This window comes from Humulus lupulus, chromosome 3, assembly GCF_963169125.1.
Source record: "Humulus lupulus chromosome 3, drHumLupu1.1, whole genome shotgun sequence".
NCBI lineage: Eukaryota > Viridiplantae > Streptophyta > Magnoliopsida > Rosales > Cannabaceae > Humulus > Humulus lupulus.
The window spans coordinates 98,732,339-98,748,270 of record NC_084795.1 but is presented as its reverse complement, the minus strand read 5'-3'; the positions used below and the strand labels follow the sequence as shown (position 1 = coordinate 98,748,270).

Here is a 15,932-nt window from a genome sequence, read left to right as displayed (position 1 = left end):
TATATTTTTCTTTCTTCTTTAAGTTTATGAATCTTATGTTCTTTAATTATTATTTTATTGATTTAGTCATGACTAATATGAACTAAACAATTTTTATCTAGGGTTTAATGTTGTCACTTGGACTTCTATCTAATTGAATTATGATGTTCTATTGATTTTTTATCTATATTCTAATCTATATAATGTGTGTTTAATGCTAGTAAATACTTGATCACTAATTGCTTGATTTAATGATTTGGATTCAAAATTCGAAAGATGAGAATTGAATATGCTATCATTATATAGACATAGGTTGCATATTGGACAAAAGTACCTGTATGGCTTGTGTAGTAATTAGGTTTCCATGGTTAATGCCTTCTATATGTTTAAGTTTATCACAGAGATGTAGAAAACCTGCATATAAGTGGAGATCTTATATCTTGAAAAAGAATAGGAATCGATTTATGTTAACCTGCTATTAGAATAGGGAGAAAGAAATCTTGAATTGATTAATAAAATTAGTATAATGAAAAGTTGATGAAATTAACACCCTAGGTATTTTTCACAGTGATTTAATTCTTTTATTTAGTTGTTTTTGTTTAAAGTTATTTTCAAATTTATAATTAAATTCAAAAATCAAATTCTTAGTTGCCAAATAGAAATTTGAAGAACAATTAGTGGTACTTGGAAGGTAGTCTTCGAGGGAACGATACATTACTTATCATATATTACTTTAATCGATTGCGTGCACTTGCGTATATACATATTTTCATGATCAAGTTTTTGGCATCGTTGCCGGGGACTTTAATTTCTGATATCATAGTTAATTGTTATTTGTTCTAATTTGGTATTTTTATTTTTTAACATTGATTTTGATCAAGGCTATATTGTGTTTCAGGAATTGTTGGTATATACAAGGAAGTAGACAAAAGGAAATCATACCAATAGATTTTGAAATTGAGAGAACGTGTAGAAAGAATCAAAAGATAAAGAAAAGGCTGGACTTTACCATGGCTGAGAACACAAATAACGTTGTCAACAATAATGAAAATATGGGTAATGCAGCTGAAGCCGATCCACCATTAAGGAATTATGTACTCCCTACTGTTATGGGGATACATTCAAGTATTCGTCCTCCAATTGTTGATGCTAATAATTTTGAGATAAAACCCTCAATTATTCAGATGGTGCAAAACTGTATGCAATTTGGAGGGTTACCAAATGAGGATCCAAATCTACATGTCACAAACTTTTTAGAGTTATGTGCGAAATTTAAAATGAATGGGGCGAGTAACAATGCTGTACGATTGAGACTATTCCCATTTTCACTAAGGGACAGAGTTAAGAGTTGGTTGAATTCTTTACAAGCCAACTCTATACTTACTTGGGAAGATTTGGCTAAGAAGTTTCTTGGTAAATATTTTCCTTCTGCAAAGTTAGCTAGAATTAGAGGAGAGATTAACAACTTCCATCAAGTGGATGGGGAGTCTTTGTATGATGCATGGGAACGATTTAAGGAATTGCAAAGGAAATGCCCACATCATGGAATAGATAAGTGGTTGTTAGTGCATACTTTTTATAATGTTTTGGAGGGAAATACAAGGACAATTATAGATGCAGCATCTGGAGGAGTGTTTATGAGAAAAAGCTCTATTGAAGTGTATGAACTGTTGGAAGAGATAGATATGAATAATTATAATTGGCCTACTGAGCGAGAGAATAAGAAAGTATCGGGAGTATTATAAGTTGATCCAATTGTGTTATTAACTGCTCAAGTAGCATCTCTAACCAAACAACTGCATCAAACTAATCTCGTCGCGCAAGCAATGCAAGTATAGAATGTCATGAGTTGTGAGATTTATGGAGGACCTCATTCTTATGAATAATGCCTGAGCATAGCTAGTTGCTCAACAGATGTAAGCAATATGCCCTTGGAACAGGCATAGGTTATAGGTAATTTTTCAAGAGCTGCACCCAACACTTACTCAAATTCCTATAGACCTGCCTGGAAAAATCATCCTAATTTGTCTTGGAAAAATAATCAAGGGTTACAACCACAATATCCACAGTACCCACCTGAACAACCCCCTCATCAACCAACTTATGGATTACATGCTAGACCATATTATGATCCAAACCCACGCCCATCTCATCCACCGCCTCCTCAAATGAACCCACCAACAATTAAGCCAAACCAATTAAATCAATTTATGACAGAGACAAGGTCTTCAATCAAGAGTTTGGAGACACAAATAGGTCAATTGGCACAAATGTTTTCTAATAGACAGCAAGGGAATTTTCCTAGTTCCACAGAGGTAAATCCTAAAGAACAATGTCAAGCTGTTATTTTGAGGAGCGGGACTAAGTATGATGGACCTATAGTGGATGAAAAAGGGAAGAATACAGAGAAAAAACAAGTTACTATTCAAATTCAAGAGGAGGTTACCGAAGACCTTCCAAAAACAGAAAAACCCAAATACTCTGAGCCTACACCGAAAATTCTATATCCTCAACGGTTTCGAAAGGCTAATCTTGAGAAAAAATTCTCCAAATTCCTTGAAGTATTTAAGAAACTTCATATTAACATCCCATTTGCAGAGGCTCTAGAACAAATGTCTAGTTATGTAAAGTTTATGAGGAGATATTACCTAATAAGAGAAAAATGGAGGATTATGAAACCGTTGCATTAACTGAAGAGTGTAGTGAAATTATTCAAAAGAAGATTCCTCAAAAGTTAAGAGATCGGGATAGTCTTCCACCATTGGGAACTTTCATTGTGAGAGAGATTTATGTGATTTAGGGGCAAGCATAAATTTAATGCCACTGTTTGTATTTAAAAGACTTGGTTTGGGGGAAGCTAGACCTACTACTATTACTCTTCAATTGGTTGATCGTTCATTAACACATCCCCGAGGTATTATAGAGGACGTTCTAGTAAAGGTAGATAAGTTAATTTTTCCAGCGGATTTCATTGTATTAGATATGGAGGAAGATGAGGATGTGCCTTTTATATTAGGACGACCATTCTTAGCCATGGGGCAAGCGCTAATAGACATTCAGAAAGGAGAATTAAGGCTTAGAGTACAAGGTTATGAAGTCGTTTTTAATGTTTTAAAAGCTTTGAAATATCCTTTAGCTAGTGACAGTTGCTTTTGTGTTAGTGTATTGGAGGAACTAAGTAAAGGGGTTGAGTCTATTAAAGATCCATTGGAGTTGAGTTTGATAGAAAGTACTGAAGAGTGTGCTGGTACTGAAGCCGGTGAGTATGTTATGTGGTTGAATTCATCAGGTAAATTATATAAAAAGAAATATGAGGAATTAGGGAAAGTGCCTGAGAGACCTCTTCCATCCATTGAGAAGCCACCAACCCTTGAATTAGAAACCTTACCTGATCATCTTAAATATGCTTATTTGGGTAAGAATGATACTCTTCCAGTTATTATGTCATCTTCTTTATCTGGGACTGAAGAAGAGAAGCTTCTGAGGGTATTAAGGGCTCACAAATTAGCAATTGGATGGACTTTGGCAGATATAAAGGGTATTAGTCCTTCGACAGTAATGCACCGTATATTAATGGAAGAGGATAGTAAGCCTAGTATTGACGCTCAAAGGAGGCTAAATCCTTCAATGAAAGAAGTGGTAAGGAAATAAATTCTTAAATGGTTGGATGCTAAAGTAATTTACCCAATATCTGACAATGCTTGGCTTAGTCCTGTCCGGGTAGTTTCAAAGAAAGGTGGCATGACGGTGGTCAAAAATAATAATAATGAACTTATTCCAACTCGTACGGTGACGGGGTGGAGAATTTGTATTGATTACTATAAACTAAATAAAGCCACTAGGAAAGACCATTATCCTTTACCTTTTGTCGATCAAATGTTCAATAGATTGGCCGACCATCCTTATTACTGTTTCTTGGATGGATATTCCGGATATCATCAAATTCCTATAGCACCGGAGGATCAAGAAAAGACTACCTTCACATGCCCTTATGGAACATTTGCCTTTAGGAGGATGCCATTCGAGTTATGTAATGCTCTCGCTACCTTTCAAAGATGTATGGTGTCAATTTTTTCGGACATGGTGGAAAAAGGTATTGAAATTTTTATGGATGCCTTTTCAGTTTTTGGACCCTCTTTTGATGGATGTTTACTTAATTTGGAAAGGGTTTTGTAAAGATGTGAGGACTCAAATTTAATTTTAAATTGGGAGAAATGTCACTTCATGGTGACAGAAGGAATAGTCTTGAGCCACAAAATTTCACGCCATGGAATTGAAGTAGATAGGGACAAGATATCAACAATAGAAAATTTACCTCCTCCAATGTCTGTTAAAGGGGTTCGAAGCTTCTTGTGCCATGTTGGATTTTATAGGAGGTTTATAAAGGATTTTTCAAAAATTTCAAAGCCCTTATCTACCTTATGAATGGTGTGGTATTCAATTTTTATTCTGAGTGTTTAAAGGCATTTAATACATTGAAGGAAAAATTAGTCTCCGCTCCAATTGTTGTATCACCAAATTGGGAAATTCCTTTTGAATAATGTGTGATGTTAATGATTATGCAGGAGCGATTCTTGGACAACGAGTTAACAAGGCATTTCGAACAATTTATTATGCTAGTCTAACCTTGAATGATGCTCAATTAAATTTTGCAACTACTGAGAAGGAATTACTTGCAATAGTCTTTTCATTTGACAAGTTTAGGCCATATTTAATTGGTAATAAGGTGATATTTTACACAGATCATTAAGTTATTAAGTATCTTATGACTAAAAAGGACCTCGTCTGATTTGATGGATTTTACTATTGCAAGAGTTTGATATGGAAATTCATGATAAGAAGGGGACATAAAATTTAGTTTCTGATCATTTATCTAGATTGGAAAAAGAAGAAGAGCAAAGTGCGAAAGAAGAGTCAATTGATGAAAATTTTCCGGATGAACAATTATTTTCAATTGAATGTGAAGAGAAGATACCATGGTTTGCAGATTATGTTAACTATTTGGTAGCTAAAGTTGTGCCTCCTGACATGTTAAGGCAGCAACTAAAAACGTTCTATTCGAAAGTGAAGCATTATTATTGGGATGAGCCCATTCTTTTTCGTTATTGTGCTGACTAAGTGATCAGAAGATGTGTCCCAGAAGAAGAAATGACTTCCATACTTACTCATTGCCATACTTTACATTGTGGTGGTCACTTTGGAGGAACAAGGATAGTAGCAAAAGTTTTGCAATGTGGTTTTTATTGGCCTACGTTATTTAAAGATGCTAATGCCTTTGTTAAGAGTTGTGATTGTTGCCAAAGGACCAGTAATATATCTAGAAGAGATCAAATGCCAATGACTAGAATTTTGGAGGTTGAGCTATTTGATGTGTGGGGCATAGATTTTATGGGACCTTTCCCATCATCTTATAATAATTACATTTTGCTGGCAGTAGATTATGTTTCTAAATGGGTAGAAGCTGCAACAACTCCTACTTGTGATGTTAAGGAGGTACTTAAATTTATTCATAAGAATATTTTTACTTGGTTTGGTACTCTAAGAGCTATTATTAGTGACAGAGGCAGTCATTTTTGTAATAAATCATTTACATCTTTATGTGCTCGTTATGGAGTTCATCATAGAAAAGCTATGTTTTATCATCCATTAGCTAATGGTCAAGCTGAGGTGTCAAACCGAGAAATTAAAAGTATTTTAGAGAAAACCGTAAACACATCAAGGAAAGATTGGTCGAAAAAGCTTGATGATTCACTGTGGGCGTATCACACAGCTTTTAAAACTTCGATTGGTATGTCGCCATATCTGTTGGTGTTTGGGAAGGACTGCCATTTACCAGTCGAAATTGAGCATCGAGCTTATTAGGCAGTGAAAAAGTTAAATGTGGACTTATTTATGGCTAGGCAAAATAGGCTTCTAGAGTTGAATGAGCTTGATGAATTTAGACACAAAGCTTATGAAAATGCAAAGATTTATATAGAAAAACTAAGGCTTTTCATGATAAACGAATAATCAGAAAGGATTTCCAACTGGGAGATAAAGTTCTGTTATTTAATTCTAGATTGAAACTGCTTCCAGGAAAACTAAAGTCTAGATGGTCGAGACCGTTTACAGTTGTGTTATCGTTACCTTATGGAGCAGTACAAATTCATAGCGAGAAAACATGACATTTTAAAGTAAAGGGTCAGAGGTTAAGGCATTATTTGGAAGGACCGGTCGAAAAGTGTAAATCAGTGATGGTTTTGGAACCCCTTTAAATGGGGTGTTCAGCATTCGGCTAAATGACGTTAACGACAGCACTATAAGAGGCATTCCTATATTTAATTTTAGTTTTTGTTTTTAATTTTAATTAGTGGACAATTTTATTTAATTTTTGATTTGTAAAGTTTAGTTATTTCCATTTTATTTATTTTTCAGTTTAAATTTTGTAAAAATCGTGAAAATCGTGAAAAATGTGTTTTTTTATTAGTGAAGGGGCCAAGTCGTGACTTGAACTAGCAAGTCGTGACATTATCAAAGTTAGAGAGTTGTTTGATATATAAAGTAGGGATGGGTCGTGACTTGGGCTTATGAGTCGTGACCCTAGGCTGAAATAGAGAGCAAAGGGTTTCTAAATATGGGGGCGTGCCGCGACTTGAAGATCTGAGTCGCGGCGCCTGGAAAGGAATCTGTTGAAGAAATTAGAGGGGGGCCATGACTTGAATAGACTCGATCGCGACGCGCCTATGTCAGACTGAAGAAAAAGGCTTAAAACTCGTTTTTTTTTCTCAAATCGTCTCTCATTTTTCAAATGTTCTCATTCAAATTCAAATTTCTTTAAGAAAAAGCTCTAAAAATTTTCCCTCTTTTCTTCTATTTCAAATTCTCTTCATCTACTTTTCTAATTTCTACTTCATATTTCTTATTGATTTCTTCCATTTTTTCCCCTAGCCCTAATTTGTATTCTATTGGTGCTCATTGAGGAATTGAAGGAGGATTAAAGGGTGGCAGATTTTTCAACTTTCAAGGCTTGTAAGTTTTTCTTTTTGAAGTTTTCCTTGAGTTGCATTTATATTAAGAGATTGCCTTGGATTTTTTGATTGTTTGTTGGTATATTGAGCGTTTTTGGGTGAAATTTTTTGGGAGTGTTTAGTAAGGAAATTTTAGAGTTTTAGGGGAACTGCTGCAGAAATTTTTGTATGCCATTTTTGAAAAATTGTGAAGGTATGGACCAAGGAAACAACCCACTAGGGCAGCATCTTCAAAGAATACTACCCGCCCTTCCTCATCTCGTTCCCAACCACCTCAAACCCAGCCAAACCCGCTAGCACCTCAACCAATTTTAGAATATGATCCCGCGCGCTTCATTAACAAGGATGCCCATGATCTTTATCAAAGGCAATCCCAGCGGCCAGTTATTCAAGAGTGTGGGATGGACATTAAAGAAGAACTATACCCTAATGACACTTATCATATTATTAGGAATGCAATTTTATGCCGAGGTTGGCAATTTTTTGTGGATGATAAGATGCCAAAAGCCAATTGCTCCTTGGTTTATGAGTTTTACGCCACTTTTCCTGGGGCTGTAAATAGAAAGGTGTTTGTTAGGGGCGTTTCATTTGAATGCGCCACTGATAATATTGATACATTATTTAATGTGCCTAAGTTATCTCTAGAAGAGGATGGGTATTATCAATTGGCATATCATAGTGAGGTTGATTGGACGGAGGTGGTTGAGACCTTAGGAATTCCTGGTGCTTCCTTTGTTATGTAGAATGGGGAGCCGAAACATTGAAGAAGATACAAAATGAATGCCGTAGCTAAATCTTGGAATCTTTTTGTGAGTGCACGGCTTATGCCAAACACCCACTTGTTTGAAGTGGGGACTGATAGGTGTCTTCTGGTGTATGCGATTATGACGGGGCTCTCCATTGACATTGGGCGAGTTATTCTCCAAAACATGAGGGATTTATGTCGCTTGACCACTACTACTGGGTTGGGGCATGATTCCATGATTACTGATCTGTGTGAGTTTTGGGAGGTGTTGAAATATCCTAGTGATATTTTTAGGAAGGCGATGGGGGCTATTTCTCGGGCTATAGTGAATAAATTCAATGCCCCATCCTTAGAGCCACCAATACAGATACTCAGAAATGTAAGAGTTGGTAGGGAAGGAGAAGCAGCTGAGGAGCCCATACTAGCCAATGATCAAACAGAGGGAGTGAGAGCAGCTGAGGAGGAGAGAAGAGAAGAATACCCTCAATATTTGGCGATTGAGGCTCCACCGGATCCACACTTGGCCAGACTAGATTCGACACAACCAACATACGCACAATTATTTGGGCGAGCTTCATGATTTTCATAGAGCTCAAGTTGATAGACATAACGAGTTGGTTTACCGATGGTCAAACCAAGAGGCGGACGGCCAGTACTTCCCTTATCCACCACCTTGGCATCCATTTCCAGACCCACCACCATTCTGAAGTGATACGCACCAGGTAAGTTTTCTTTTTTTTTCTTTCTTAATTTTATACATTGGGGACAATGTTTAGTTTAAGTTTGGGGGAGGGAGCTTATTATTATTTTTTCTTTCTGTTAGTGTTGTTTTGTGTGATTTGTTTATGTTAGTGTTTAGAGTTTTGTTTTAGTGTGTTTAGTTTGGTACCAACATGAATGAAAATTGGCAACAATTGCCTATGAGAATAAAATGAATGTTATGAGTATAATTCAAAGAAAATGAAATCTGAAACAAAATCTGTGTGCTTGATTGAACACTTCGTTAGTACATTTTAGTTTAGATAACATTTGTTGAATATTTTGTCAAGATGTTAAATTTATGTTCTTGATATTGATTATGCTTGTTGAAATTGGTTAGTGGAATGATGAATGGAAAGTGAAAATTATTTTCAACAATTCTAGAACTTGCTTACTTGTTATTTGAGGCGAAATAATATATCATGTATGCTTAGGAATATGATTTAGGCTATCATTTGGATCGTTTGAGCTTTTCTTGCCAACCCTAAATTACTTAATCCTTTGTTTACCCTTTTTGTGCCTAATTTTGTATCCTTTTTGTTTTAAACCATCATTTAAGCCTAATACTTGCAACTTTGTTATATATCCATCCTTGATATACTATGAGCATATGATTGAGAAATATTTTGGGGATTGATGTGTAATGAGGTGTAATTGTGATTTAAGTAGATTTAGAATATGAAAAAGAGAAGAAAAAAGAATGAGAGAGAGTATATATATTGAAATATATATATATATATATATTTCAACACGCTCCCAATATGAAAATATAGAAAAAATCAAGTTTGGGGGAGTGTAGTTATTATTGAATATATATATCTAAAGGAAAAAAAAACAAGAAAAAGGATTATGAGATTGTATTATTATGGAAGTAAAGTTTGTGAGTTTTGGTCATGTGCTTATATAGTAAAGTGAGCTTAAAAATTCATTTTTCATCTACCTTTACCTAAGTCATCGTTATAAGCCTATACAAGTCCTATTGATTTTTATGCATATCATGATTTATATTAGTGGAGAATAGCAAGTAAGTAAGCTTATGGAATCATTTGGTTTGAATGGATCGATTGGAAGGAAATTTGATGCGCATAATTGATTTCAAATTCATTTATTTAATGATCATGATTTGAGAATCCAAAATGTTAGTAGACTAAGGTGTGTTGATGGAGTGTTTTGATCAAAATTCTAGATTGAATAAACTGTTGAGTAGTTTTCTGAGAATTATATGATTAACATTCATGATTTTGAGGCGTAATTGTTGTTGTTGGTATAATTCATGTTGTTAGAATCTAGTATTTTTTTTGAGTCCTTTGTTTGAGGGTGAACAAAGAGTAAGTTTGAGGGAGTTTGATAATTTCATTTTAGGGTCATTTTAGAAGGTGTTTTTTTGGTAATCTTAAGTTTTTATGTGTGTTTTGTGCAAGATTACGCTTTTGTTTGCCTTTGTTGTAGGTTGGTGCGATGAATCACGAGGAAAATGCAAAAAGAAGTGAAAATGGTGGAAAAACGAGGTTCCTGGTGGCTATTGGATTAAAAATGATGCTAAGGATGCGTAAAGGACAGTTTTTGAGGAAGAGATGAGTTGAAAGAAGAAATCTGAGGAAAAATGGAGTTAGAGTCGCGACTTGGGCTTATGAGTTGCGATTCAAGGTGAAGTCAGAGGCGCATATGCTTGCTGGAAGGAATTAATGTCGTGACTTGGGCTAACAAGTCGCGACTCAAGAGGGAAACAGAAGCCTAGTTAAGAGGGAAACTCAGACACATGCCGCGACTTGAGAATCTTGAGTCGCGGTGCCTGAAGACTTTACACAAGAAGGAAAGGCCCCAAAACAGACACGGGCTACGACCTAGGGAAGGCCAAGTCGCGGCTCGCACACGAAAAAACACAGAATCTTTTAATTTTTTACTATAAATTTGTATTTAGGGTTTAATTAAGTCATTAGGTTAGTTTTTAATTACGTTTTAGAGACTAATTTTGTTTCTTAGGCTAGTAATTTTGTAGTTTTATATTTTTCTCTCTTCTTTAAGTTTATGAATCTTATGTTCTTTAATTATTATTTTATTGATTTAGTCATGTCTAATATGAACTAAACAATTTTTATCTAGGGTTTAACGTAGTCACTTGGATTTCTATCTAATCGAATTATGATGTTCTATTGATTTTTCTTCTCTATTCTAATCTATATAATGTGTGTTTAATGCTAGTAAATACTTGATCACTATTTGCTTGATTTAATGATTTTGATTCAAAATTCAAAAGATGAGAATTGAATATGCTATCATTATATAGACATAGGCTGCATATTGGACGAAAGTACCTGTATGACTTGTGTAGTAATTAGGTTTCCATGGTTAATGCCTTCTATATGTTTAAGTTTATCACAGAGATGTAGAAAACCTGCATATAAGCGGAGATCTTATATCTTGAAAAAGAATAGGAATCAATTTATGTTAACCTGCCATTAGAATAGGAAGAAAGAAATATTGAATTGATTAATAAAATTAGTAGAATGAAAAGTTGATGAAATTAGCACCCTAGGTCCTTTTCATAGTGATTTAATTCTTTTATTTAATTGTTTTTGCTTAAAGTTATTTTCAAATTTAAAATTAAATTCGAAAATAAAATTCTTAGTTGCCAAATAGAAATTTAAAGAATAATTAGTGGTGCTTGGAAGATAATCTTCGAGGGAACGATACTTTACTTATCATATATTACTTGAATCGATTGCGTGCACTTGCGTATATACATATTTTCACGATCAAGAAACTCACCAAGAACATCGAGAAAACAGTTACAAATATAGAAGAATCACAGCCAAAATGCAGATAAATTGCTGCAAAATCTGAAGGGTTTGTTCGAAAACTTACTTGAAGTAAAGATTGTTGGAGAAATCATGGAGGGATTGCTCGAAATTGCTCCAAAGGCTTCGGATTACACTGAAAAAGCTTAACAGTTTTGAGAGAGTTCTGAGAGTTCTTGAGGAAAGAGAAAGTTTGGGTAAAAATGAAAAGGAGTGAAGGCGCTTATATTTATATTGCTTGGGGTATTATTGATGAGTAATGATGAAAATAGGGTTTCAACGCATGGGAAACCGCAATAACTGTCAAATCATTCCTGGGAAACCCAAAATGTCATGATTACTTACCTTTTTGAGAAAGTAAGTACAGTCAGATGTGACAGGTAAGTAGGATTGCTGGTCGAATAAGTTTATTAAATGACGTTCCTATTAAAATAAACTTGGGGGGCAAATGTTTCCCTAAATATTTGCATGATGACGTGGCATATTAAAAATGCATGTGTACGACACGTGATTGATCATTAATGAAGGTCTGTTAGACCAATGACCAGAGTGTCATGCGAAATTGAGCTGCTTGATTGACGAAAGGAATATGCTAAGCAGCAGGAAAAGAAGGTGAACAGAGGCATACGACCAGAGCTGCTCGTAGGACCGAGACTAACATTAAGAAATTGTTATAAGTTAGATATGTCTAGGAGATTTATTTATTCAAGTGTAATTAATGTAATTTATATTCTTGTTTTATCATATTTGTAGGGCAAGTTAGTGACGACCTATAGGCTTATATGTACATCTGTGAGCCTATAAATAGGACTCATATGATTCATTTAGAACACACGCAGTAATTTTCATTTAGGGAGAAATAGTGATTTTGTACACACTATTTGTATCTATTTTCAAGGCTTGTGAAACTCGGTGAACCTTTGTTCGCTGATCATAGATTTTGGAGTTCTACATCAATAAAACACTAAGTGGACGTAGGTCATAACCAATCCTTTGGGCCGAACCACTATAAAATCCTAGTGTCATACTCATTCTTGAATTCAGTTCTCTAATTCTTATCGTTTTTGTGACTCCGTATCATTGATCAAATCGAGGGTCAACAAGAAGTTTCTTCTCCAATCATTGATGTGTGATTTGAATAATATCATGAATGTTTTGTACCTTAAATATGGTAGTTTGTGAACTAAAAAATTATTGTATTATTTAAAAAATAATGTTTTGGTTTAAATTTTCTTTTAATATGTTTATGTCATTCTTTTATATATAATATTGTTTATTTATTTAAAATTTATATTTCATTAAAAAAAAATTAATAATTTTTTATATATAAAACTAAGCAAACGTGCAATTGCACGTTGCTTACACTTAGTACGTATATATTGTGATGTAGTAATTACTAATATCCAACAAGCCAAAAGAAAGATGAAATTTGGTAAAGAATTTAAGAAACAAAAGGTGCCTGAGTGGACTCAAGCCTATATGGATTGCAATGGCCTGAAACGAATATTGAGAAATATGAGAGCATACATGCAGAACAAGCACCCTCACAATGAACATAACCCTTAGTTGTTTTTACCGCCAATCTAGCAGCCGCTACAATGAGGAAGATCTTGAAAATTAAGCAATCAAAATTACAACGTGGCAAAGAGATTGTTCTCGGCAATTTTTTGAGACAATTTTTATTGGATAGTGTGAAGAAAGAACTAAGTTTGAGGTAACATTCTTCAGAAAACTTGATGAAGAGCTCAATAAGGAAAATAACTTTTAAAGGATAAAGTGAGAAGAATGATGGATGAAACAAATCAGTTGAATAAACAAATGGAATCTCTGATTTCTTTGAGGATAAGAGTTGGGAAACATAATTTTGAGGGGTCTAATTCAGACAGACATTATCAGCAAGAACAAAGTCAAAACAGTGGCAACAAAGAGAAAGTCAAAGTTGATGATCAGAATCAAGATCCTGCAGAAGTTATTGAGCATTTGAAGATTAACAATATCCCTCAATTGAGAATTTGAGTCATGTCAAATGGAATTTAAGAAGAGCCGTAACAATTGAGACTTGCATCTATTGAGTTTTACCATAAGCTCTATCTTATAAAACAGTACAGGTAATGAGTAGAAATTGTTCATTTCATATTCTTGTCCTTGAATGCCATGTCCATATTCTTATACTTTTCTCAATGGATGATGGATCAATTATATGAACTTCTTAGCATTTTCCAAGATCATGAAAAAGCATGAAGAGGTACACATGCTTATGCTTTTACTGATTCCAAGTTTCTTTTGCGTTCATATGCCTTAAATAAATAATAATAACAACAACAATTATAATAATAGCTTTTCATTAGTTTTACAATATTTGTTTTGTTGAAATGCATATAGTTCCGGAGAATTTGCAACATAAATATCTAATGTTACACACTTTTGTTATAGTTAAATACATAATTTTTTTTTATTTTTACTGCAAAAATACTAAATGATCAATATATGTTAAAGATAAATACCTAATCTTTTTTCTTTGTCGCAAAAATACTTAAAGTTGCTAAAACATTGCTTCTATAAGTACCTCATTTGTTAGAGTTATTAAACATGTTAACTAAGTAAACATTTATTACTCTGCAATCGTTCAATTTCATAATATTTAAAAAAAAAAGATATTTTCAATTAGAAAAATGAATTAAAAATACATTTTAAATTAATTAAAAAATACTTAAATTACGGAGTGATACATATCTGGAGAGAACACTTAACAACTCCAGCAGATGAGGTAATGATAAAAGCAATGTTAGCAACTCTGAGTATTTTTGTCGCAAAGAAAAAATATTAAGTATTTATTTTTAACATATATTGAACATTGAGTATTTTTGCCATAAAAATAAAAAATTAGATATTTAACTGTAACAAGTGTAAAACAGTGGGTATTTATGCCGCAAATATTCCTTTAGTTAATTTTTTTTTCATAATTCGCAGATCACATCAAGAAAAGCATCTAAATTTCACATGGAAGTTGTGGATAACTCTGGCCTCGGAAATTCAGATGAGGTCTGTAACATCTCTACTTTTTTAATGCTTGAATGAAATAATGAGAAATTACTTTGACTCGTAAAGTAAAAAACTATATTTCTTTTAGTACAGTATATTATATTATGTATGCTAGTTTGACTACAATTTCATCACAGATCATTGAAGAGAAAATCACATAGTAACATTTTTCTCAGGTAGGAACCAATGTGAAGTTAATTTATTTGCTTAAAAACCATTTTTAACTTCTGATTCTTTCTCACATCAAAACAAATCTGAGACAAAATAATAATTGGTTTCAGGATTCTTTTCCGGTTGCACAGTTGCGGTACTTGTTGCCATTGCTTTAAGAATTGAACTTCATGACCTGATGACGAAGGAGGGGGGAGTGCAATACTTACAGAGCATCTTTCCACTTTACAGGTAGCCAACCTTAGATTACAATCCTAAATCTATGTATAAAGCTTTTCCAAAATTTACTTGTGTTGTGTTATTACTTTTTCCCGAGACATAAATGTAATCAATGCAGTGTATTTCTATATGCCGTCCTACACCTTCTCGTGTATGCTGCAAACATTTACTTTTGGAGAAGATATAGGATCAACTATCCATTTATATTTGGTTTCAAAAGAGGAGCAGAGTTGGAATACAGGGATGTTTTCCTACTAACTACAAGGCTTGCTGTACTAGCTTCGTCTGGTTTCTTGGCAAACTCGCACATGTACATGGACCCAAGTACTAAAATACTTAAAGAAGTCACTCAACTAGTTCCTTTAGGGTGTCATTGTAAGATTGTACTACCCAAGCAGCTAAATTAAACTCTCTCCAATGCTTTTGAGGTACTTGATTGTGTAGCTTATCAATTGATATTTCTTTATTTTTGCAGCTTGTTCTTCTCATTATCTGTCCTTTAAACATCTTATACCGAGCAAGTCATTTCTTCTTCGTTCGATGCCTTTTTCGCTGCATACTCACTTCTCTATACCCGATATCTATGAATGACTTCTTAGTAGCAAAGAACATATGTAAACAACATCCTTTAAGTGAGTTCATGACTACTCACGATTCAGACTGATCTACATATGATCATCATTTTGATATGAATTAAATCTTTATTACTAACAGTAGGTTTATAAAGAAATTAATTAACATCGGTTCAGTAATATAAAATCTAATTATATAAAGTACATTTAGTAAGATGTCTATCTACATAACAATTAGAACCTTGATCACATGTATTAATAAAATGCTTAGTAAACCGTACTAGCAACCATTCATCAAAGAATTTATACTTTAATATGTTGCTAACAATTTTATTCATTATCTATGATCTCAATCATCTTGTACTTATACAAGATCATACTCTCATTAATGAAAATAAAATTTTACAATATTTATAATAATTATTCAATAATAATTCAAACAATCTATCATAAAAAAATGCACTTTTATTCCAAATAAAATTTCTATTACATGATTTTAAAGCACAAAGAAGTGGGGGAATGTTAGGATTGATTAAATACATAGTGAAATTAGTCATACACAAAGAAGTGTAAAAATCATTACGATTTTACTAAAGTCAACATGAGCAGTTTAACTTTTGTTGTAGGCATTTAAAAATTA

The 15,932-nt window shown here is 33.6% G+C and overlaps 1 protein-coding gene and 1 non-coding gene across 2 annotated transcripts; one reads left to right on the top strand and one right to left on the bottom strand.

Moving 5' to 3' along the window:
* Nucleotides 1-1,421: 1,421 nt before the first annotated feature.
* On the bottom strand, nt 1,422-1,528 carry LOC133827811 (small nucleolar RNA R71). Its single transcript, XR_009890462.1, has one exon. It is a non-coding gene; the product is annotated as a small nucleolar RNA R71 (small nucleolar RNA).
* Nucleotides 1,529-13,076: 11,548 nt separating this feature from the next.
* LOC133824752 (phosphate transporter PHO1 homolog 10-like) lies at nt 13,077-15,384 on the top strand. The gene is made up of 6 exons (XM_062257727.1): nt 13,077-13,256; nt 14,259-14,330; nt 14,419-14,422; nt 14,612-14,732; nt 14,839-15,103; nt 15,196-15,384. Exons 1-6 carry the CDS (start codon nt 13,077-13,079, stop codon nt 15,382-15,384), a joined length of 831 nt encoding a protein of 276 aa, XP_062113711.1.
* Nucleotides 15,385-15,932: the final 548 nt, after the last annotated feature.

What these genes read in the sequence shown, in the direction of transcription:
- LOC133824752 (XM_062257727.1), top strand. Translation starts at nt 13,077, where the DNA reads ATGGATGAAACAAATCAGTTGAATAAACAAATGGAATCTCTGATTTCT. An exon ending in AGCATCTTTCCACTTTACAG is followed by an intron (nt 14,733 to 14,838) that starts GTAGCCAACCTT and finishes TAATCAATGCAG; the next exon opens with TGTATTTCTATATGCCGTCC. An exon ending in TAGGGTGTCATTGTAAGATT is followed by an intron (nt 15,104 to 15,195) that starts GTACTACCCAAG and finishes TTATTTTTGCAG; the next exon opens with CTTGTTCTTCTCATTATCTG.